The 23,177-nt window shown below is 40.0% G+C and overlaps 2 protein-coding genes across 6 annotated transcripts in view; one reads left to right on the forward strand and one right to left on the reverse strand.

The window, feature by feature from the left end:
* On the forward strand, positions 1 to 20,448 carry LOC145392540 (metalloendopeptidase OMA1, mitochondrial-like). Of its 4 annotated transcripts, XM_080266954.1 has the most exons (10): positions 25 to 43; positions 1,694 to 1,895; positions 4,912 to 5,109; positions 11,863 to 12,026; positions 12,692 to 12,831; positions 13,939 to 14,112; positions 14,561 to 14,668; positions 17,436 to 17,639; positions 18,863 to 19,069; positions 19,568 to 20,448. In XM_080266954.1, exons 3-10 carry the CDS (start codon positions 4,925 to 4,927, stop codon positions 19,631 to 19,633), a joined length of 1,248 nt encoding a protein of 415 aa, XP_080123080.1. In that variant the 5' UTR covers positions 25 to 43; positions 1,694 to 1,895; positions 4,912 to 4,924; the 3' UTR covers positions 19,634 to 20,448. The 4 variants fall into 4 exon arrangements, with proteins under 4 accessions (XP_080123079.1, XP_080123080.1, XP_080123078.1 ...); XM_080266952.1 differs by lacking the exon at positions 19,568 to 20,448 and having other exon boundaries at positions 18,863 to 19,154; XM_080266953.1 differs by lacking the exons at positions 1,694 to 1,895; positions 19,568 to 20,448 and having other exon boundaries at positions 1 to 43; positions 18,863 to 19,154.
* Positions 17,489 to 23,177, reverse strand: part of CycH (cyclin H) — a 17,117-nt gene continuing 11,428 nt past the window's right edge. For both annotated transcript variants that reach the window (XM_080266957.1, XM_080266956.1), the window contains 2 exons: positions 22,137 to 22,372; positions 17,489 to 17,594 (listed from right to left, as the gene is read on the reverse strand). In XM_080266957.1, coding sequence (XP_080123083.1) covers positions 22,140 to 22,372 — 233 coding nt within the window. In that variant the 3' untranslated portion in view covers positions 17,489 to 17,594; positions 22,137 to 22,139. The remainder of the gene's footprint in view (positions 17,595 to 22,136; positions 22,373 to 23,177) is intronic.

Raw genomic sequence — 23,177 nt, forward strand, 5'->3', positions numbered from 1 at the left:
TTTGGTGCCAGTCTCGCCCAGACGTGGTCGCCGAGGAATAGAGGTGAGTGGTATGACTTTATTCTTGATTAATATCTTTATTATTGGCAAACCAGGCATCTCCGAAATAAGTGAATGTAAAACGCGTTAGAATCACATCAAATCCCACCGGGAAAAAAAAAAAATCACCACGAAAACTGGCCCTTTGAGACGATAGGTTGGGTTAGATTGGGTCCTTGAATCCGAGTGGCAATATTTCGTTTATTCTCATAACTCCGATTTTATCTGACTTAGGAAAAGCCTCTGGAAGGGGTTTAATAATGCTATAACAAACTTTCCAGCTTTAAAAAAAAGTCTGTCCAGAACTGAAATAATTTGGATATGCCAAGAATTAAAAAGACATCCTTGGTTTCATTGGGTTAATAGGCTATTCATATTAATTCCACATGAAGCATCTCTGACAGAAATAATTGTCAAACTCACTAGAATTGCATAACAAACCAGAATCACACTAACAGACCATTGTGGGATAAATAAAACTTGCATCACAAAAAAAGCTGTAAAAATGATGCTAGGGTAAGTTCATTATCTTTACAGAAAAAGCATCTCAACAGAAATGAGGGCAAAAATCATAAAAACCACATCAAAAGCCATCAGAAAAACCACTGTTACCATAAAAAACAGTATGGCATGGAAAAAAAAATAATTACTTAATTTGCTGTGCTCAGTATAATAATGTGAGGATACAGGCATACTTCAGTTTGTAATAAAGCCTTTCTCAAAATCAGCTTCATTTTAAAAGTATGGTAGCCAACATGTTTTGATACACCCGTATACGGGTATCGTGGCGTGAAGTCGGATGTGGTGTTAACTCGGACATTTGTCAAAAAAAAGCTTTTATGAAGTAACTGTGCAGAAAGTAATAATGGCAGAGTAAAGTTATTAGCACACAATTTTAGCTATTTAAAAAGATGAATTACCATGAACATCTTTGCCAGTTTGCATGTGTTTATGGTGGTGGCATTTGGATCTTTAAAGTGATGATTAAAAAGCCAATTTTTTAAAGGCTCAAAAACTTTCCTGGGTCAGACAAGATGAGAAGCATATGGGGATTAGTGAACATCGTTTTTTATTCTCCTACCATCAGTGATATTGCTATGTAACATTATGGCTGATGATTTACATTAACTTGCAAAACCAATAAAAAGAAAGGTAAGGGAAGAGGATATTCGCAGGCTCAAATGTACAGAATTGACAATGATTAGGTGGATGTGCAGCGCGTTCCTGCGTGCAAGGCCTGGGGGGCAGCTGGGTTCTTGATGGAAGAATTGAGAGGTAGGATGGAACTGGAGTGTATTGGTGTTGTGATGAGGAGAGGTGTATTGAGGTGGTTTGGGCATGTGAAGAGGAGAGTGAAAAGCATTAATATTGGGGGTAGGATTGCGAGGGGTAGACTGAAAAAGATGTGGGATGAGGCCAGTAAGTGTGACCTCAGGGTTAATGGACTGAATAGGGAGGCTGCCATGGATCGAGCAGCATGGAGAGCCGCCATTAGGTGACCAAGGCCGATGTTGGAGCCTTCAAAAATGAAACAAAACGAAACCAAGGATTATTTTTAAATATTTAATTTTTTTTACCTCGTGGTGTGAATTCGGGCACACACGGAATGCTTGTTTTCGTGTTTGTAACATAAATGTTTTCCTTTCTTTTGCAGTAAATAGTGAATATGTCTGAGTGATGCCTAAACCATACAAAAGAAAGGACAGTGGCCAGGAGGCGAAAGAAAAACCTGCAAAATCCACCTTTAAGAAGGCAGTTAAGGATATGTGCACAGGAAAATTAAGTGTTAGAGAAGTTGCAGCAAAGTACAACATCAGCAAAAGTACCTCTGCATGACCGTGTGTCTGAAATCCAAAGTAAGAAGCAGGGAGGGTAGCTGACATTTAGTAATGAGGAGGAGGAGCTCCTAGTGAACGCATCATAGTTTTGTCTGACTGGGACTTCCCTCTAGACTGATTGGACCTCTGCTACCTCTTCAAGGCATACTTAGATCAGAGGGGAATGATTGTTAAGTGATTCAAGGACAACCTTCCAGGGGTAGACTGGGTGTGTTGTTTTTTGCACCGTTCTAAGACAAGCTCACTCTCCGAATCACAAAATGTTAAATCAAACCGCACCAGGGTTTCTGCAGATCAGCTCCAGGCATATTTTGATCAATTGGAGAAGATACTTGAAGGTGTGCCTAGAATGAAGGAGGCAGCCATAAAGGGAACCTATCAATATAAGCACTTCATTGTAGTAACTGAAAGTGTCACACCATCAATCCATGTCAGGTTCTTATATCATGTCGCAGGCACCACTACCATGTTTGTAAACCTAACTACTGACGACCGCAGTGATACTGAAAAAGAGGATGTAATTCAGATTCTACAGGAGCCTGCTATTGACTCTAAACTTTGAATGATGTTTGATGTTAATGCATGGCCTTAGTTGCTACAGTAATCAGTTCTTGCAAAGTTGCATTTAATTTTATTTTGTATTCCAGTAATGAGATATATGTACTATTTTTCCTTTCATTTACCCCTCTGAAGCCTAGGATTTCAGCTGTGCTTTTTTTAAAAAGCTGAAGAGTGTCTGAAGTCACACCGTGGTGTCTGAAACCCACAGCAGATATGTTGCTCTCACTACTGATGATGAATCAGGGACTATCTGAGGACTTACAAGGGGCGACCGAGTTCATACCATGCTGTGGTATGAACTCAGATGCTATTCCTGGTGCTATGGTAAGGAAATGGGTGTGAACTGAAACATTTACTTTGCACGCATTGAATGGCCTCACACATAAGCAGGTGCTGACATACAATATTTTGCATTTGTGCTTTATATTGCAACTTGCACTGCAAAAAACTGTCAAAACTGTCTGAGTTCACACCACTTTACGGTACTTTAGGAGTCTAGATTATAACAGCGTTGGTGGTGTTCTATTTTATTTATATTAATAAAGTGTGTTTAGTGATAGGTGGGGGCGCTCACCATCCACTCACTCGATAGTGCAGCTCTTGGGTGTCTGCCCTCTCCTTTCCTTCATCCTTCTTTCCTTTCATTCTCTTCTGCCTTTCCTTCATTCTTTCCTTGTCCTTCTGCCTACAGATGACTTTACACCCCCTCTTCTGTCTTTCATTCCTTCATTCTTTCCTCTTCCTTCTGCCTGTGGGTGACTCTACACTGAGTGACAAGCCAAATGGTTTCCAGTACACCAGGAAACCATTTACTACACTGGGTGGTAACCATATAACCAAATTTTGGCGCCTGGTGGTTTAGTGGGTAAATATAGCGCTCCAATCGGATTGAGCCTGTGTAAGTTTATTGCCCATGTAATGCCACTCAGGGATGAGTGAGGCTGGTCACTTTCATCTTATATGCCAAGACCAACTTGCCTAGCCCTGGGCTTCTGCGTTCCTCATGGGGCATCGTAGGATTGTATGATGAATGAATGAATGAATGAATAAAAGCGTGTTTTACGTGTTTTGCACCAGTTTAAAAAACTTATGCTATAGAAATTATTGTTTACTGGGAATGTTAAATGTTATACTGTATTTGGGTTGCTTTCACCTGTCAGAAATCCACAACCCACTTCAGCTCAGTTGATGACTAAGTGCAGTCAGATTGGGGTGCAATGAAATAGTGAATAGGCACTTTTAATTGGAAAATATCATTTTTTCATGTAGGTTCATACATACATAGTTATCTGAAATCTGGTCAGAATTTTTTGGTTAATTTAACTGATTGCAAAAAATCAGGAATCAGAACAAAAATTAGCTAAAGTTAACAGGCGTATTTCACATTTAGCTCAACAACTTGCCTTGGTAGCCATGTAGTTTGTACAAATTTTGATTTAACATGCAGCAAATACATTTACCTGCCCTGTACATCAATATTTACACAAACTAGAAGTCTGTCATGGCATGTTGGCAATCCAGAGGGGAAATACCTGCTAACTTTAGCACAATTTTGGCTCTGAATCCAGATTTTTTATTAATGGTTAAATTAAATGCAATCTTTTGACTGGGTTTCAGATATAGTTATGTGTGTATAAACCTATGTGGTGAAAATTTTTTAATTTTTTCAAATTAAAAGTGCCAATTCGGTAAATAACTGCCAGTTCAGTATTTCGTCGCACCCATCAGATTGGAGGATTGATTTGATGAATAACCAAGGAGATTCATTATTTCCTCTTAATTAAGGGTCACTTTTCACATACCATAGCTACTCATGATGTATTATTCAAGTTGGGAGAATAGCCAAACTCTATCAGATGACAGTTTCAGGAGGTAATGTACTTGTCCTGCATGGGAAAGTTCCTTGTCTCAGTGGAGTGAACTGAGCTGGGGCCTGATTGACTGCTGCCTACTTTAAAAGCCCCAGGCAAGGCTGCTGCACTACCCCTTAACATCCACACTGTGCAGTTTCCACGCTGTGTCTACAGACGCCCCGTTAATTCAATGTACCTGTACATAATGTCATGCATTAGTTAGTTTTTTATTTGATTACTCATTTTACTTTACCACTTTCTCTTTCAGACTGGTAGCTTATAGACAAAGTATTATAGAATGTAACTTTTCCTTTTCAGGTATTCCTATGAAATCTCCGTGTCAGTTTTTCCATGCTGCATGGTGGTTTTTCTTTCTTTCTTTTTTTTTTTTTTCATGCCAGTTTTAACTGGAGGGTTTGGAGGCAAGGGGAGCCTTCTTGCTTTACTATCCTTATCCTCCAGCATGTAGAATTAGATCTCATAGTCACAGTCTACTCTAACAAACTGCCTCGAAAGGACCATAAGGTCTCTTGGTGTTTGCTTTTCTTTGTACTCCTTTGAAAATAAATCAACTATAGTGTATTAGATAATGATCACCATCTTTGCTTTTTCCATTCCAGTCTATGGTGCAACATGCTGACATCAGCTGCAGCATGGAGAATAAGATTGCCACCAAATACATACTTGCAACAGTTTATGAATGTGAAGAAGTATTACAGCTTTAACAAATTTACAACAGCCAGAGGCTCAACGGATCTCAGACCCAACAAGTTATGGCCAAAAGTATCATCTTCCACACGAAATATTCAAACTTCAAGGTAATCTTTATTATTTATTTATTATTTATTTATTTATTTATTTTGTATACAGTAGTAAGTCATTATATGCTTGAATAAAAAAAAAAAAAGACAAATTTTGAGAAAGCATCTTCCTTGAGGCAGTATACTTGTTCAGATATTTTCATTGTTTTTATTTTTATTTTTTCTAATGAGACGTTTGCTGGTACAGTAAACCCTCAATATACTGAACCCTCGTTTTGTTTTGGTTCGTTTTTAAAGGCTCCAAAATGCTTGCATGCATCGGCCTTGGTCACCTAATGGCAGCTTTCCATGCTGTACGATCCATTGCAGCTTCCCTGTTCAGTCCCTTAACCCTGAGGTCACACTTAATGACCTCGTACCATGTCTTTCTCAGTCTACCCCTCATAACCCCACCCCCATTATTAACACTTCTCACCTTCCTCACCCAGTTATCATCCCCCATCCTCTCCACATGTCCAAACCATCTCAATCTACCTCTCCTCATCACACACCAATACACTCTAGTCCCATCCTACCTCTCAACTCTTCCATCGTAAACCCAGCCCCCCCGGACCTTGCACGCAGGGACGCACTACACATCCACCTAATCATTGTCATTTCTGTACATGTGAGCCGGCGAATATCCTCCTTCTTTACTGCCCAGGTCTCACTACCATACAGCATTACACTCCTAACACATGCATACAAAGACCCCTTAGCATGTAGGGATAGCCCTCTCAATGTCAGAAGAAGCAAGAGCTCCCTGAACTTCTTCCAACCACTTCTCACCCTAGCCACAGAGCTAGCTCCAGCACACAACATGTCTCCCAAATAACAAAACTCTTCCACACACTCAAGAGATTCACCAGCCGGCTATAATGCTCTCTCCATGCATCTTTAATATTCTCATTGTTCACCACTACCCTTCCGTCATCATTCTTCACACACTGCTCACGTATAATATCCCGATTTTCCCTCTTCATCTGATTTGCCACCTTAAATATCATATTTTTCCTTTCCCCATGATTTAGGTTATCAAGTAAAAGTCTCTGTGACTACCTCTCTTCTAGCCCTACGCTTTGCAGCAAAGTATTCCTCCTTGCTACCACTCTTCTTCCATTCCCGGAAAAGCCTTCTTTTCTCCTTAACTGCAGCTTCTACACCCTCATCCCACCACCAAGTTACTTTGTCTTGGTGGTCCTCTTGTCCAACCGCATGTTACATCAGTAACTCTCAAGGGATTGTTCTTGAGGGCTCTGTACTGTTCATTAATGCCTCTGTCTACAGCTCCCTGTTCAGCCATCACTCTCCTCATCTCGCCATAGAAGGCATCTCATACAACTTGGTTTTTCAGCTTCCATATTTTCCTCCTAGGTACATAAGTCCTCTTTTTCATCAGTCGTTCTTTAAGCACCATATCACAAATCAATAGTTTGTGCTGCTGCACACACTCCTCATTTCCTATAACTTTAACATCCCTCACTAACCTCGTATCAGCCCTCCTAACCAGAAAATAATCTATCTGACTGCTATTTCCTCCAAACTCATACGTAATTAACCTACTCTCTCCTTTCCTAAAGTATGAGTTGCACACAATCATGTCCGTTGCCTCCCCAAACTCGAGTATCCTTTCCCCTTCCGCATTCCTCATACCATAGGCACATCCCCCACGTACTCCCTCATAACTTTGTGCTGCTTCACCTACATGACCATTAAACAATGATTCTTTTAGCAAATTTCACTCGACAACCTTGAGCCGGCCAAACGTTATGTTCATTTCATGAATTTTGTTCAGTAAATGAATGGATGTGTGGGAAAAACTGACTAGCATGGCGCGCGCGCGCGCGCGCACACACACACACACACACACACACACACACACACACACACACACACACACACACACACACACACACACACACACACACACACACACACACACACACACACACACACACACACACACACACACACACACACACACACACACACACACACACACACACACACACACACACACACACACACACACACACACACACACACACACACACACACACACACACAGAGAGAGGGCAAGATCGATCCCAAAAGAAACAAGTGACAAAAAGAAATTGAGGAAGTAAGGAGGATAGGGCCGTATAAGAAAGGGGAAGTAAGACCAATGAGAGTTAAGTTGTCATCAGAAGCTGCAGCAAACGATATACTTAAAGTGACCTGGAAACTAAGTAAAGAGGCAGGGACGGAAAAAGTTATAGTAAGAAAAGATTTGAATGAAGAAGAAAGAGAAGTTTTTAAATCTTTGAAGGAACAAGTGAAGGGAAAAAATGACAGGAGGACACAGGAAGAATGTAAAACTTTTTTTTGGAGAGTGATGGTTATGAAAGTAAGGAAGTGGTATGTGAGGAACTAGAAGTGAGGGAAACCAGGGGTATGGACGTGGCAGCGAATAAGAGACGAATGAGTAAAGATAAAACCAGTGCTGTAAATCTAAGTATCATGTATAGTAATGTGGATAGGTTAATATCCAAGAGAGGGGAAATTGGAGACTATATAAATGAGAAGACACCTGAAACTGTTTGCTTGGTGGAGACTAAAATGCCCTGAGATGTTGATACTAAATTACTTGGATGGAACAGTTCTAATATTTGGAGGAAAGATAGAGAAAGCAAGTTTGGGGAAGGTATAATGATTTTAACCCGCAGTGACTAAGAGCAAAAAATACAGAAATTGAAAATACCATGGCTGAACTTTTGGGAGTTGAAATAGAAGACAGTTATGGTGAAAAAATAGATGTAATAGTATTTTATATGCCTCCCAAAATTAGGGCATGGACAAAAGAAGATTATGAACAGTTAATAAGAGAATCCATTATTAAACTAAAGATGATACTTGAATGAAGAAATATAATAATAATAATGGGAGATTTTAATTGTAGAGAAGTGGACTGGGAAAGTATGGATGCTGGGAGCAATGAGGAATCATGGGGAAATAAATTAATGGAATTGGTGATGGAAAACTTGTTAACCCAAGTAATTAAAGAAAATACAAGAATTAGAGGTGACAACGAACCATCAAGGTTTGACTTAGTATTCACTTTTAACAATGCCCCTTTGGTTAAAGTGATCATTTGGTTACTGAGATGGAAGTGATGGGAGTAAGGGAAGGAGAAAGGGATAAAAAACACAGGAAGAATAGATGCAATTACGGGAAGGCAGACTTTCCTTCCCTGAGGAACTTTTTCCAAAATGTAGACTGGAGTAAAATGAATACAATCACAAATGTTGACAAGAAATATGAGTTTCTGATAGAAGTGTATAAAACAGGAGTTAGTAAATATGTCCCAAAATTTTCCGCAGCTATGGAAAGGAAGAAAGAATGGTTTAACAACAGATGTAGATTGGCACATGAGGAAAGAAAAAGAGCATGGAATACAGTGAGAAGAAGGTATTGTAAGAGGGCTTGGGAGGAGTACAAGCAGGTAAGAAATGAATATGTAAGGGTGCAGAGAGAAGAAGAAAGGAAATATGAAAAAGATATTGTAACTAAACGTAAAAAGGAGCTGAAATTATTTTATAGATTTGTGAATGGTAAAATGAAAGTTAAGGATAGTATAATACGATTGAGGGATGGAGATGAAACCTATGAAAGAGAAGAAGAATTGTGTGAAATAATGAACAACAAACTGCAGTCAGTCTATGTGCTGCAAGAAGAATTTAGGGAACCTGAAATACAACCCAGGGTGACGGGAATGGCAGAAATTACAGTGGATGTGAATGAGGTGTTGCAGCTGATGAGGGATTTGGGTGTAAGAAAAACAATGAGACCAGATGGTGTGTCTGGATGGATCCTGAAGGAATGTGCAGACCAGTTAATGTGGCCTGTTTATGTCATCATGAAGACTCTGCTGGAAAATGGACAGTTACCTAAAGATTGTGCCAATCTTCAAGGGAGCAGATGGGGAAGATCCACTCAATTACAAACCTGTATCACTTACTAGTATTGTTTGTAAAATCTGCAAGAAAATTATTAGAAAAAGATGGATAAAGTATTTAGAAGAATATGAAGTGATAACACCAAGACAATTTGGTTTCAGGGAAGGACGATCATGTGTTACTAGCCCATTAAGTTTCTACAGTAGGGTAATAGATGTCATACAAGAGAGAGAGGGATGGGCAGATTGCATCTACCTTGACCTAAAGTAAGCATTTGACAGGGTGCCCTATAGGAGACTGCTGTGGAAGTTGAAGACCTTTGGAGGGGTGCATGAGAAACTAATAAAGTGGATGGAAGATTATTTGATAGGAAGGCAGATGAGAACAGTTATAAGAGAAACGTGACTAGTGGAGTACCCCAGGGCTCTGTCTTAGCCCGAGTAATGTTTCTGATTTATATAAATGATTTACCAGAGGGTTTAAATAGTTACATGAGCATGTTCGCAGATGATGCTAAAATCATCAAACATATTAAAAGTACTGATAGTTTTAAAGAACTGCAAGAGGACTTGGACAAACTCCACAGCTGGAGCCAGACTTGGAAAATGGATTTTAATGCCAAGAAGTGTCATGTATTAGAAATGTGAATGAGTGAAAAAAGACCGCACTGTACATATAAAATGGGCAATAAGATAGTCTGTAAGAGAACAGATGAGAAAGACTTGGGAGTGACTATTCATCACCAGAAAAACATATAAACAAAATCATTAGAGGAACTTATGGATTACTGACCAATATGACAGTGGCTTTTAATTATATGGACGAGGACATGCTGGGGGAGTTGATAGTGACCATGATAAGACCAAGGCTAGAGTATGCAGCTGTGGCATGGTCACCCTATTTGAAGAAGCATATTGATGAGTAAGGATGGAGGTTTGGAGGGTGAAGTGTTTGAAAGGGTACAGCAGGGAAAAAAGGTTGCTAGTTCCTTGAAATAAGTTATAAGAAACAGGGAAGTGAGCATGGAAGTGAAAAAGTTACTACATGACAGTATTGTGATACCAACTGTAACGTATGGAAGTGAAGCTTGGACGTTGTTGGAAGGACACAAGTCAAGAGTGAGAGCAGTGGAAATGAGTTATTTGAGAGGAGCCTGTGGAGTCACATGGAGAGACAGGCTGACAAATGAGGATATAAAGGAGTGTTGTGGTGTGGATGTGGTTGTGATAGGAAGCGTTAGAATAAATACACTGAAGTGGTTTGGCCATGTGGAGAGGATGGAGGGTGAAAGACTGACGAAGAGAGTGTATGTGAGTAAGGTGGAGGGAGGGGGAGGCCGAGAATAAGATGGAGGGATGGGGTGAAGACGTATATGAGAGAGGGGTGTGTAAGTTGGGAGCAGGGCAGTGAAATGGCGAGGGACAGAGCAACGTGGAAGCGATTTGTTTGTGGCCACCTCGAACGGGATTGAGGCGTCTGGCAATAGGTAGATAGATAGATATTGATAAATTAGAGAGGGTTCAATGGATGGCAACAAGGATGATACCATATTTAAAGGAACTCGCCTACGAGGAGAGACTGGAAAAACTAAAGTTACCAATGCTGCTTGAGAGAAGAGAAAGAGGTGACTTGATCACAATATTTATAAATGTAAGAGAATTGGAAAGAGTTGATAGAGAGGATCTTTTTGTGTTGGATGATGGAAGAACAAGAGGTCATGACTTCAAGTTGAGGAAAAGTAGATGTCATAATAATCTTAAAAGGTTCAGTTTCCCAAATAGAAGCATAAGTATTTGGAATGACTTAGATGAGGAGATGGTGCAGGCAAAGAACATTCATGTGTTTAAAACTAGATTGGATAAATGTAGATATGGAGACAGGACAACACGAGCTTGGCTCAATTCCTGTACACTACAAAAGATAAATACAGTACACACAAACACACGCCTCCCACAGCCCGCTGCATCAGTCTCTGGGTGACCTACATTGTGAGAGGAGCCATAAATAGAGCATTTACTGAGAAAATGAGCCATTTAGACCTAGCTGTATGTTACTGTGCACAACTGTACAACTGAATAGCACTCTATATTTAACAATCTTTGGGTAAAAGCTGCAACATCTGGGAAATTACTAAACAGCAAGGCGTTCGGCTGTAACATCAAGGTCTGGTACCAATTAGTTTGTTACTGTATATCGAGGTGTACTGTACATTCTCAGATATTTTGATTCAGATATGCATATTTCTTTGTTATTCATACTATCACCAGGCAATTTTTGTTCCGCTTTGGAGGGACTTCTAATTCTGATGAGGTTAATTAACCCTGCTGGGGTGATTCTTTGTAGGGAAGTTACCTTTCCTGAACTACTGTTATATAGCCAGTACTGTATAAACTGTACCTCACGTGAGGCTTCCAGCTTGGCCTGTGAGACCTTCACTGTGCCTCATACAAGGTCTGCAGCTCAGCAAGAGTTGAGGCTGTATCTAACCTCTCCAATTTAAAAACTTTTTAAATTTAGGTAAAGTTGTCTGGAAGCAGCAAGAATGTATAATAAATACAGTACAATATGCTGGCAGAGTGGTGATGCAAAGTAAAGCAGAGTTGCATATAGTCCATCCAAAATGAGAATTATTCTTGACCATGACTAATACTGTTTCACACTCACCCATACTCCCTCACTTTAACTCCAGCACCTATAACCATAGTTCGGTCCAAATTACAATTATAGTTAAACAAGAAAGTGAGGGAGTTTGGGCAGGTTTGGAAAGCTGGACATCATGGACGTGCATAACTGTACTTTGGAATGGACTATACAGTAAATCTGCTTACATTTTCAGACCTCAATATGTGAACCCTGTATTGATGGCAGTCCTGAGACCTTTGAGCAAGTTCATGGCAGTTCTTGTGGGCCGAGGCTTTAGAAAGTGGTGGCAGAATTTACCTGCGAAGAAACGGCAGCTGTTCATACAACATCTTCGACGCAACCGAGTTCGATACATCTGTGAGTACTGTACACTGCTATATCCATTCCAGATTAGAATGGACTATATAAAACCTGGGATATAAGAACTTTTTTTTTTTTCTTTTTGACATTCAATTCAACATGGTGACATGCATTTTTTCATATTCTTGCCAGTGATAGATAATTTTAATTTTGATTCAGGGATACCTTTTCTCTTTCTCTCTCTTTGTTTTTTCTTTTCCCATTATCAACCTATTCACCAAGTCCTCATTGTAAGTTACCATACCCTTTTCTCTGCAGTGTGTTGCAGAAAGTTTGTGTAATTAACTTACATTTCTAACTGTAAAACTCATTTGCCAGTATCTCAGTTTACATTAATAGTAGTGTGGAAAAAGTTGTGATAATCTTCGGCACATCCCTGACTTTACAGTTTGGTGGTAGAGCCCTCAGTCAGTATGTGCTGTGACTTATGCACTATAGTTCAAATCCCAGAGGTGGCTGAAGGTTTTTTTTTGCAGTGTAAATTATTATCAGGTGTGTAGGTTAGTCTCCTTCCCACATAAGTATGTTCTGGACTAGGGTAGCCTAACCTTGGGCCATTTTGCTCTGAACTGGGAAGTATGGGATTATCAGTTTCCATTTACCATTACATCCCTGTCATGTAAAGGGAGTTGAATGTATATTAATTTGTCTTTTGTGAACAGTGGGGTCAGGTTTGGCATTGTTTGCCGGGCACTGCTACTACGAGAGTCACGTCACACTTGCTCTCTTTACGGGACGACGACGGTTTTCACTCTTTACATCAGACCAACTCACCGCTCTGGCTAAGACCCTTTATGAAGTGGTAAGTGGTCTTCTGTGTGCAGTGTTAGAGGCATAGTGACAGCCTGGTTTAGGTTCGATCACCAAGGGGTACCTCGAGGTTTTCAATAATCTAATGCCAGCAAGGGATGTAAGCTGGTCATCTAATCTTAAATGTACTGGACTAAGGAAACCTAGCAACGGGCCCTACACCAGCTCACCACACTGGGCGACACTGTGAAGTGATACTATGTGTTTTGAGGACCTTGGTGGGCCCTCCTATATACAGTACATATCTGTATATAATTTACACTTTTTTTTTTTTCTTTCTTTTTTAATGCAAGGAAGGAGCCAAAGGCCAGGAGCCCACAAACCGTTCCTTCCAAGAAAAAAACAAAAACAATACAAAAGAGAGCCAAATTCAAGATCCGTTCATTTCGAGATGCCTGAATACACTGCATTTGAAAGACTGGATATTATAGGAAATAGGAAATACAGACAGAGGGAGACAGTTCCAGAGTTGACCTGTTGCATAAATGAAGAACTGGGAGTAACGATTAACTTTTGCATTAGAAAGTTAGACAGAAAAGGGATGAGAGTTTGTTGCTAGACGGGTGCTACGCGTCCGTCGTAGAGGTGGAGGGATGCAAGCAGACAGCTCAGAGGTGCAGTGACCATTGAAGTAGCTACAGAAGAGAGATAAAGATGCAAAAGTGCGGCAAAGAGACAGAGGTTAAAGGAAGCCAGTAAGAGGAAGCCTTTGACTCCATCCTACTGAGAAGAGCTCATGTGGGGAGCCTCCTCACACATGAGAGTTGTACTCTACATGGTTGTGTCAACATTTTAATGTAAAACTATGATGACCTAACCTCAGACCCCCACACCACAAGAGTATCATTGGGGATTGTTTATCTGTCTGTTTGTAGCCAGATCCCTTAGTCCCAGGGGGGGGGGGGGCTACTCAAACAAAATGCCTCCATATAGCCTTTTCATCCACCATCAGGCTGCCTTCCAATCAACTTACACCTTCCCCATTCATATAGCTGTCTATCCCCATCCATCCACTGCATCCTTACTCTCCCCCTCCACATCACTTTGACACACAGTCTCTCATTTATGACTGGCTGTCACCAGTTTATCTTTTTACCAGGAAATGGAAGCATATGGAGACCTGATACTTCCATACAGCCACCCATACACAGTGCAGGTTAGCAGGGTGGGCAACCATCTCCTGCAGGCCAACAAAACCATCCCTCAGCTGTACACTAAAGCATGGACCGTGACCGTCATTGATCATCCTACTGTTAACTGCTTTGTCCTCCCGGTAACTCCTAATATATATATATTTTTTTTACCTACAGTATTACTATTTCAATGAGTGTATGAAGATGAGGTTATGATCGTCAGGTTAGGGAACTGACAGGAGATAAAGCTGGTTGGATGAACTATGTGAGGGGTTTGGGACTCTGTTTTTAACTTGACAATTGATGGATTGACTCTGTCTGGTAGGTAATTTGAAGCACATATTTAAAAATGCCAAAACAGTTGTATGATTAAGCTTATGATTTATAGCCAGGAATGCAGGGGCTCAAACTACTGTAATGAATATCTGGCCCACTTCACTGGTCATAGCATACTGTCATGCTTACTCACTCCATGCTTTCTGGATCATACTTCACCTCATCAGTGGGTGGGAAAAAGAGCTGATGATGATGATGATGAATGTACCATCCACTGTTTTAGCAACTATGAATGTAATTCTTCATTTGCAGAGTGGTGACATCATTATGTTCAAAGGAATGATGGATCTCCTCGAAAATGATGATCAGGTTGCTGCTGTTTTGTCACACGAAATGAGTCATGCAATTTTAGAACATGCAGTAAGTAAAGCAACACATGATGGAACTAGGTCACTTCCACAACATTATTATTATGTTATAGTTGCTTGAAACTGAATGAGCATTGCTGCAGTTATGAAATAGGCTTGAGTCTTCTTGATTACTATAGTTCATTCCTTGTAACTAAGCTAAAATTTTCATCTTTCTGTAGCATGTAGCCTGTGGCTCAGTGGCAGAATAAGACAATACTGTGGTACAATATCCTGTTTATAAAACTCCTTTGTGACTAACACCATATACTCTGATTATTACTACTACTACTACTATTATTATTATTATTATTTTTTATATATGTTTTTTTTACACCTCAATATTCAGGATGGAGATGGCAATTTTATGCATAATTTAAAGTGAACAAAGAACAGTGAAATTCATCTTCCAGTCTGTCTGCATTTGGTCATATCAACTGAAATGAAAAGGGTTTGATCATTGTCAAGTTAGAACAATGCACTGCAGTTCTGACTGAATGAATAGGAGAAGATAATGCAGTGGAAGTTTTATGAATGTGTATTAGTTTGAATGAGTACAGTGACATGATGGTAATTTTAGTTTCATTTATATTCATAGCTACTCCTTATCATTAATGGCAGTAAAAGACAATACTGCTCTACACACTTTCAACAGCACTTTTTATATATATTCTTGTCTCAAGCTTTTGTTACAATTCAGCATTCAAGATGGAGAGATGGTAATTTTGGACCAAGTTAAAGTTAGAAAGTTATTGGTAGAAAAACATAATAATGTGGCTCTACATCCTTTCCATGGCCCTTCTTCATTACTTGTACCATACTTTAGTCTTCAGCTGCTGTTACAATTCGGCATTTAAGATGAAGAGATGGTAATTTTAGGCCAAGTTAAAGTTTAAAAAGTATAATCAGTTTCTCATTGGCCATTCTCTCCATGTGACTATTATTTTTGCTACTGCCAGACAAATTGATTTAGGTAAGGGTAAACCTCTTATAAAGGGTTTAATGAAGATTCACAGTAATAGTATTATGAAATCTCTCTCCTACACTGAATGATTATCTTTATTTTTTTTTTCTTTTCTTTTTTTTACAACAGGATGGAAAAACAAATGAATTAAAAAAATAATCCATACACCAGATTACTGGTGTCCTCTGTTCATAAAATATCGGTAACAGTTAGACTTGAACAGCTGTGGGTTGAAATTTGGAGGGAAACAACTCTGGGGAAGCAAGTTCCAGAGAGATGCAGTTCGGGGAATGAAAGAATTCTGATAGGCAGCAGTTCTGCAATATGGCTGAGTGACATTCCGGTCATGAGCGCTACCAGATGCCCGTGTAGCACGAGGGAAGGCATGGAGGAGTGGCACAGTCAGGGACAATAGTGTTTATACTATTTCACCTTCTGTGCTTCTCCCTTCCTCGGCTGGCAAAAATAAACCGAGAGAGGCTTGGTAGCTTTCTCTGGTATCATTCGTACTGTATCGTTTATAAAGGCTCCAATGCGCTTGCATGTGTCAGCCTTGGTTGCTGCTCGATCTCTAGCAGCCTCCCTATTCAGTTTCTTATCCCTTAGGTCACACTATATGACCTTGTCCTGTGTTTTTTTCGGTCTGCCTTTCGCAAGCCTACCCCCAATGTTCACACATCTTAACTTTTGCACCCAATTGCCATCCTCCATCCTCTCAACATGCCCAGACCATCTCAATCTACTCATCACAACAGTACACTTCAGTCCCATTCTTCCTCTCAACTCTTCAGTCACAATTCTAGTCCCCCTTGTCCTTAGATTATTATCACTGACATGATGTGTCAGGGAGAAAAGTGACAGACATACCCTAAGCATGAAGTACATGCAGTGAAATAGCAAGTGAATGTTTGTCTATGACTGTGCACAACTTTCTGTGGTATGGAAGAAAAGAGTAAAGCAGTATATTGGTCAGAGAGAAGGAAGAGGAAGGGGTGTGTTTGAGAGTGTGATAGGTACAAGGATATGTAAATTCGACTGGAGGCAGATCCTGTCATGGCCATCCCCTGTTGGGGGGCTCCCAGCACAGAGCAAGGCATTGGAGATGGTGATTTAAAAAAAAAAAAAAAAAAAAAAAAAAAAAAAAAAAAAAAGTCAATGAGCTGAAACAAGTAAAAGTCTAATTTTATTTTCAGGTGAGCAATATGTCCGGTGACATCTTAAATGTTATTCTTGTTACCAATTGGCAGCTTTATTCAACTTAGGGGAGATGTCTTGCAGTGAAAGGGAGAACGAAAGCTATTTCTAACCTTTCCAGTTCGAAAAGGTGAATAAAATCATCTGGAGATAGAAAGAACAAAATATAAAATACAGTACATCACTGGCTTGAAGAGGTTAAAGACTTAAGGAATGTTTGCTTTCTTAAACAGAAAATCCCCATTTATCCAACTAGGATTTTTTATAGAAATGTCGTTCTTTTCCTGAAGAGAAACGGTTATAGAAATTTACTGGATATGATGTAAAGATTGCAAATTGCCTGGTAAATTTCAAATGATAATGTCATTTTTTTCTTTCACTTCTCAGGAAGTAACACTTAGGCATGAATATCTGCTAGATATGATGTATACGAAAGCTCTCAGTTGTTCAGCTAGTATTAGTGATTGGAAAATATATATATATATATATATATATAATAATTTCTTCATTTCCCTAGGAGAAACATTGAGTCACAAGTATCTTCTAGACTTAATGTAAAAAATGAATAAGTGAAAATAAAATAACAATGTATATTTCTTTTCTTTTTTCCTTCTTTTTGCAGGGTGAAACACTCAGTCACGGATATCTACTAGATATGCTGATCTTGCTGCCTCTCGCGTTCATCTGGGCCTTCATTCCTAGTGACGGTATAGCAGCCATCACACACTGGTTCCTCAATAAGGTTGTCAATATCTTCCTCAAACTCCCCTACTCCAGGACTCTGGAAAATGAAGCAGACACGGTTGGACTGCGCCTGGCTGCCAAAGTAACTGAGAGATTTATGTGGCTATATGTTATCTGTTGCATGATGTTACATCCATAGTCTTAAACTTGTTGCTGTGGCACCCATCTCATCTGGGTGTGAACCCATTGGATAGCAGGCTAAAGCTGCCCTTGTTCTGCAGTATACCATCCTCCTTTTGGAGGGCAGGGAGGGAGTTAAGGGATATTTGTATAAGCAAGCAAGTCTGCTGCCTGATTATATGAATGCCACAGTGACATTTATAACTAAGGAATCTATATGGCTTTCTAATACACTGCATGCCTTTTGACTAAGGAATCGCATATGGCTCGATGTTATATACAGCATGAGGACATACCTTTAGTTTTTAAATATGAAATCTGTATGTCTTTCTGTTGCATCTATTGTATAATGCCATAGTCATAAAACTGTAATTGAGGGATCTACAAGGTGAATGCATGTGATTTTATTGCACATTTCACCATTCATCCTGCTGATAGTTCTATCACTTTCATGCTCTCTCCAAAGGTTTCTGGATCCTACCTTACCCAATCCAAGGTCCAAATATGAACAAGTCTGTGCACTTCAAATTCATGCACAGGGGAGGGGAGTGAAAAGAACCTGTCAAGTCACCAGGCAATGGGAGAAGAAAATGGTCCAGTATTAGAGTAGTAACACTTATTTACACCTTTTGCCTGATGATGCACTTACGTATGTAAAAAACTGGTAGAAAACCAGTAAGCGAGGAATTATTGCAAGCATGTTCAGCCATCCTTGATGCTGGTGCAGTTTTAGTGTGGGTGTATGTGATGGATAATGTAAATGATGATAAGGTTAAAACACCCAATTGTGGCTGGAGCATTACTGGTTTAGGAGATGCACTCTAGCCCCCACAGCTGTCTGCTGTCTGACATCAAAAGTCTCTGCACAAAGTGGATCCGCTTGCATATGGAAGTGCATTCATCATCATCACCATCAAGCATCAACCATCATCATCATAATCATCATGTGGAGGAGGAGGTAGCTAATATGTATGCTTGACTTGGTTCCAAAAAATTAATCTCTTCCATTACAAATTTTTCATTCTGTTCTTGCTGTCTCTAAATAATTTTATTCAGCTCTGGAAAGAGTTTGAACAGAAAGGATTTGATATACAGTAGCCTTTCTGAAGTTAAATAAAACTGTTTGGAGATTGCAAGAAAATAATATAAATTAGATCATCAACTTAATGGGTTCCTGTTCCCCAGGCGTGCTATGATGTGAGAGAGGCTAGTGCATTTTGGGGCAAAATGAGCATAGCAGAGCCGCAAGGAAAGCATAAGTTAATGGCCATGCAAGATGGCAATACCAGTGAACTCCCTACATGGCTCTCCACACATCCTTCCAATAAAGACAGACAACTCATGCTCGACTCTCAGATGGACCAAGCACTTGCGATCAGGGAGGCCAACAAGGTAACCTATACACTTTCCACTATAATTGGCCTAAAGCTGCCATCTCTCCATCTGGAATGCACAGCTATGACAACAGATTAATACTAGAATACTAGGATGTACAGCTTACATAGCACTGTCTTTTACTGCCACTGAACTACAGTATGCAAAATGACTTGAAAAAAGATGAAAACTTGGGCCAAGTTTAGGTGAAAGAACTTTAACCTAACCTAGCCTACACAACATACAGGCAGTCCTTGTTATATGTCAGGGATGTGTTCCTATGTATCAGCTTTCTTCCAAGAATGAAATAGCTATATTGGATGTCCTCACAGTGACCATCCTTAAGATTCTGCTAAATAATGGCCAGAGTATGCATGCTGGACATGCTAAATATCCACTAAATTATAAACAATCCTTAACATTCTACTAAATAATGGCCTGAGTATACATGTTGGAAATAATAAACATCCATTTGATTATAAAATGTGTGTTATAACTCCTTCATTATCCCAACAGTGCCCAAAGCTGAGCAGCCCAGATCCAAGACTGGTGGTGAAGATGGCTCGGTTGCAAGCAGAATAAGCTAAAGCTCAGTCTACTCCCAATCCACCATTAAAAAAAAGCGCCTACTACTGCAGACAACAAATAACCTTTAAAAATTAGCAACTTATGTGCCTTAAAATTATCAATGTTAACTTTAGATAATAAGAAATTTCTGTTTCATGACAATATATTTTTAGTAAAAAAGAATACATATTGATCCATCCATTATCCAGTACTGTAATGTCACTCTTTAACTAGTGCACTGAGGTCAGGGGCTTGGCTTTCCAGTTCAGAAAATTATGACAAGGTCCCCTGTTGCTACTGGGCATTACCTTTATGGGGCTGTTCTCTGCTGCAAACAGGCAGATCAACAGTATGCCTTTATGCTGTTTATATTTATAAAGGCTTGAAGAAGCTTGCATGTGCCAGCTTTGGTTACCTAATGGCAACTTCCCACACTGCTCAATCTCTAGCAGCCTCACTTTTCAGTCCTTTTTTCCTGAGCTCACACTCTGTGACCTTGTCTCAAATTTGATCCAGAAACAAGATGAGGAAAAGCAAAAGTGGGAGAATTATCAACATATTACTGTACCAGTGAAATGGACCACACAATCATTCAAGCCCTCAGATTCCTGACTTCACTTCGTATTCCTTAATATATGCAATTTTTTTTTGAGGGGTGAGGGTGGGTGGGGGGGGGAAGACTGGTTAGTTTTTCCCATCATTTTTTTTTTTTTTTTTTACCCTATCCTTGGGTGGGAAAGAGATACTGACACTGATGACAACAATAACAATGTTGGTGATTCTTGTTGGGAGGGAAAACAGCACCAACAAAGCTGTACGACATGAATTTAACCCCTTCACTACAAGAGGTCTCCTCTAAGCTGATTATATTCATTTGGAATTGGAAGAATAAGAATGTAAAGACATCAGTATATTAAAGAAAGTTAATGAACAGTGTTTCTAACCTCTTCACCCATACTTCAATGCTGGCACTATAACACAGTGCAATCCTTCTGGTAGCTACTGCATTTTGAGACTTCTCTCAAAGATTTTCACTTAAGACCTTGAAAATATTTGGTAGCCCTACAAGTGTAAAAAGAGAGGCATGGAAACACCAGATGCCAAAACAACCATCGTAACAAGCTTTGCATCCTATTCAGCTTTGAACTCGATTACAATGTGGGGCAAGTTTCACTCAAGCAAGCCCTCTAGGATGTTCTGATTCTCTTTGTATGAGCTACAAATACCTGTACAAGCAAATTCTTGTATTTACATGTAGGAAGCAAACTTGAGGAAATGTTATGCACATGCTCACAAACACTGCATCTCTACTCTTAAGTCCTTCACCACACCACCCTACAGTTCTGTTTAGCAAGTTTCCTGACCCCTCAACAGCCGTGCCTTCAAAACTTTGCATGCTTCTGTAGTTGGACCCACGAACTCTTTTTTTCAGAGTTCTAAAATCAATTTCTTTTTCTTACAGATATGAAGAGAAACAGCTGGCACACTTGGTAATGTGTTGTTTAGCTTCCTAAACTCATCTCGTGATTTGCTATGATTTGCATAAGAATGAATACTCGTAAAATTATGGCACATGTGCCATTAACATGTAAACATATGGGCGAAGCAATCTGAGATGAAGTGATCGCTTGAGTGCTTGGGATGGTAGAGTAGGGTCATGCAAACATACCAGTGACCTTCGTTCCCCTCTCCTTATTGTTTGCAGTTTTTTATAGCTCTCGCTAACTCAATTTCACCCACACCGGTACATTAAAGAATCGTTCAACGCTGGCAGCTTACTAAGGGATTGAGGTACTGAATGCTGAGTTAAATGCCATCCAGCACTATCATAAATAAAAAGCCTCCATCCTCAAATGGTGTTTCGCAAACATAATGTGTCAGTGCACTCGCCTATTTATAAACTAGCCGACTCCATACCTTCTTTACCCCTGCACATTTGTTGACTTTATACATGTGCTTTATTCGCCCCTGTGTAAAGTACAACTCTCATGTGTGGGGAGGCTCCCCATATACAGCTGTTCTCAACAGGGTGGAGTCAAAGGCTTTTCGTCTCATTAACTCTCCTCTTACTAGTTCCCTTCAACCTCTGCCTTTTCTTCACACTGTTGCGCCTTTATCTCTTTTCTATCACTACTTCAATGGTCACTGCTCCTCTGAACTGTCTGCTTGCATCCCTCCACCTCTACAATGGGCACATAGCACCCATCTAGCAACAAACTCTCATCCCTTTTCTGTCCAACTCTCTAATGCAAGAGTTAACCTTTACTCCCAGTCCTTCATTTACGGAACAGGTCAACTCTGGAACTGTCTCCCTCTGTCTGTATTTCCTACTTCCTATGATCTCCAGTCTTTCAAACACAGTGTATTCAGGCATCTCGAAATGAACAGATCTTGAATTTGGCACTCTTGTATTTTTTTTTTCTTGACAGGAACAGTTTGCTGGCTCCTGGCCTTTGGTTTCTTCTTCCATGCATTAAAAAAAAAAAAAAAAAATCCACAAGCTACAGCCATCACCCACCTCTCAATATGCTGGGGGTGACCTAAGCCTCTCCACTCCCCCCATGGTTAAGTCATCAGTATAGGGTGAGGCAGCAATGGGGAGGTCATCATCATCCCACTCTGAGTAGTTGGCACGATACTGTGATGAGTTTGGGTTGTTTTGCTGGTTGCGGCACCTCTCTAGCTTGCTCTCCAACTCTCGCTTTGCAGTGTCGGAGAGGACAGGCTCAGCACTTTTCACCATCTTCTTCACCTCTGAAATACATGCATTTGCTATAAGAAACAGTCAGTAATTTGATGTATCTACCTACAACCAGTACCTGTCTGGCAATGAACTCTCACCCCTTTTCTGTTCAGCTCTCTAATGCAAGTGTTAACCAATAATCTCAGTCCTTTATGTCTGCAACAGGTCACCTCCTCCTGTATTTCTCTCTGTCTACAACCTCCAGTCTTTCAGACACAATGTGGTCAACCATCACAAAATGCAATGATCTTGAATTTAACTCTGTTCAGTTTTTCATGAAAAGAACACCTTTTTGGAGTTTCCAGTCTTTGGCTTTTTTTTTTTCTTTAATTAAAGAAAAATAATTCTGAAGAGTGTGGTCACAAAAAACTGCATCCACATTGCCTTCTCTGCCATCAGGCAACCCTACCTCCATCTCTCAACATATTCTTCATGTGAAGTGTGCAGGAACATGGGGAGAACTGCTGGGCCTAGGGGAATGAGCTGTAAAGCCTATACCCAGAGTTGGCCACATGCAAAAAAAATATATATATTTTATACTGGTACTCCATACAATCCTTCCATCTTATTCCCAGTCTTTCACTCTCCCTTCACACCCCTCACACTCTCCTAGCCATTCTCTCATAGTTTCCATTTATTCCACAAGGCCAAACTATCTCAGGATATGCCTAACTTTCCAGAACATCTACATCAATAACACAACACTCTTGAGCTTCCTCACCTGCCTGGCTGTCTCTATGTTATTTCACATGCTCCTCTTCATGTAACTCAATTCCACCCTTCTCACTCCTATCTTGAGGCATTCCAGTATAGTAA

This window comes from Coenobita brevimanus, chromosome 22 (genome assembly GCF_032717465.1).
Source record: "Coenobita brevimanus isolate Jiangsu-jjx chromosome 22, ASM3271746v2, whole genome shotgun sequence".
Classification (NCBI taxonomy): Eukaryota; Metazoa; Arthropoda; class Malacostraca; order Decapoda; family Coenobitidae; genus Coenobita; species Coenobita brevimanus.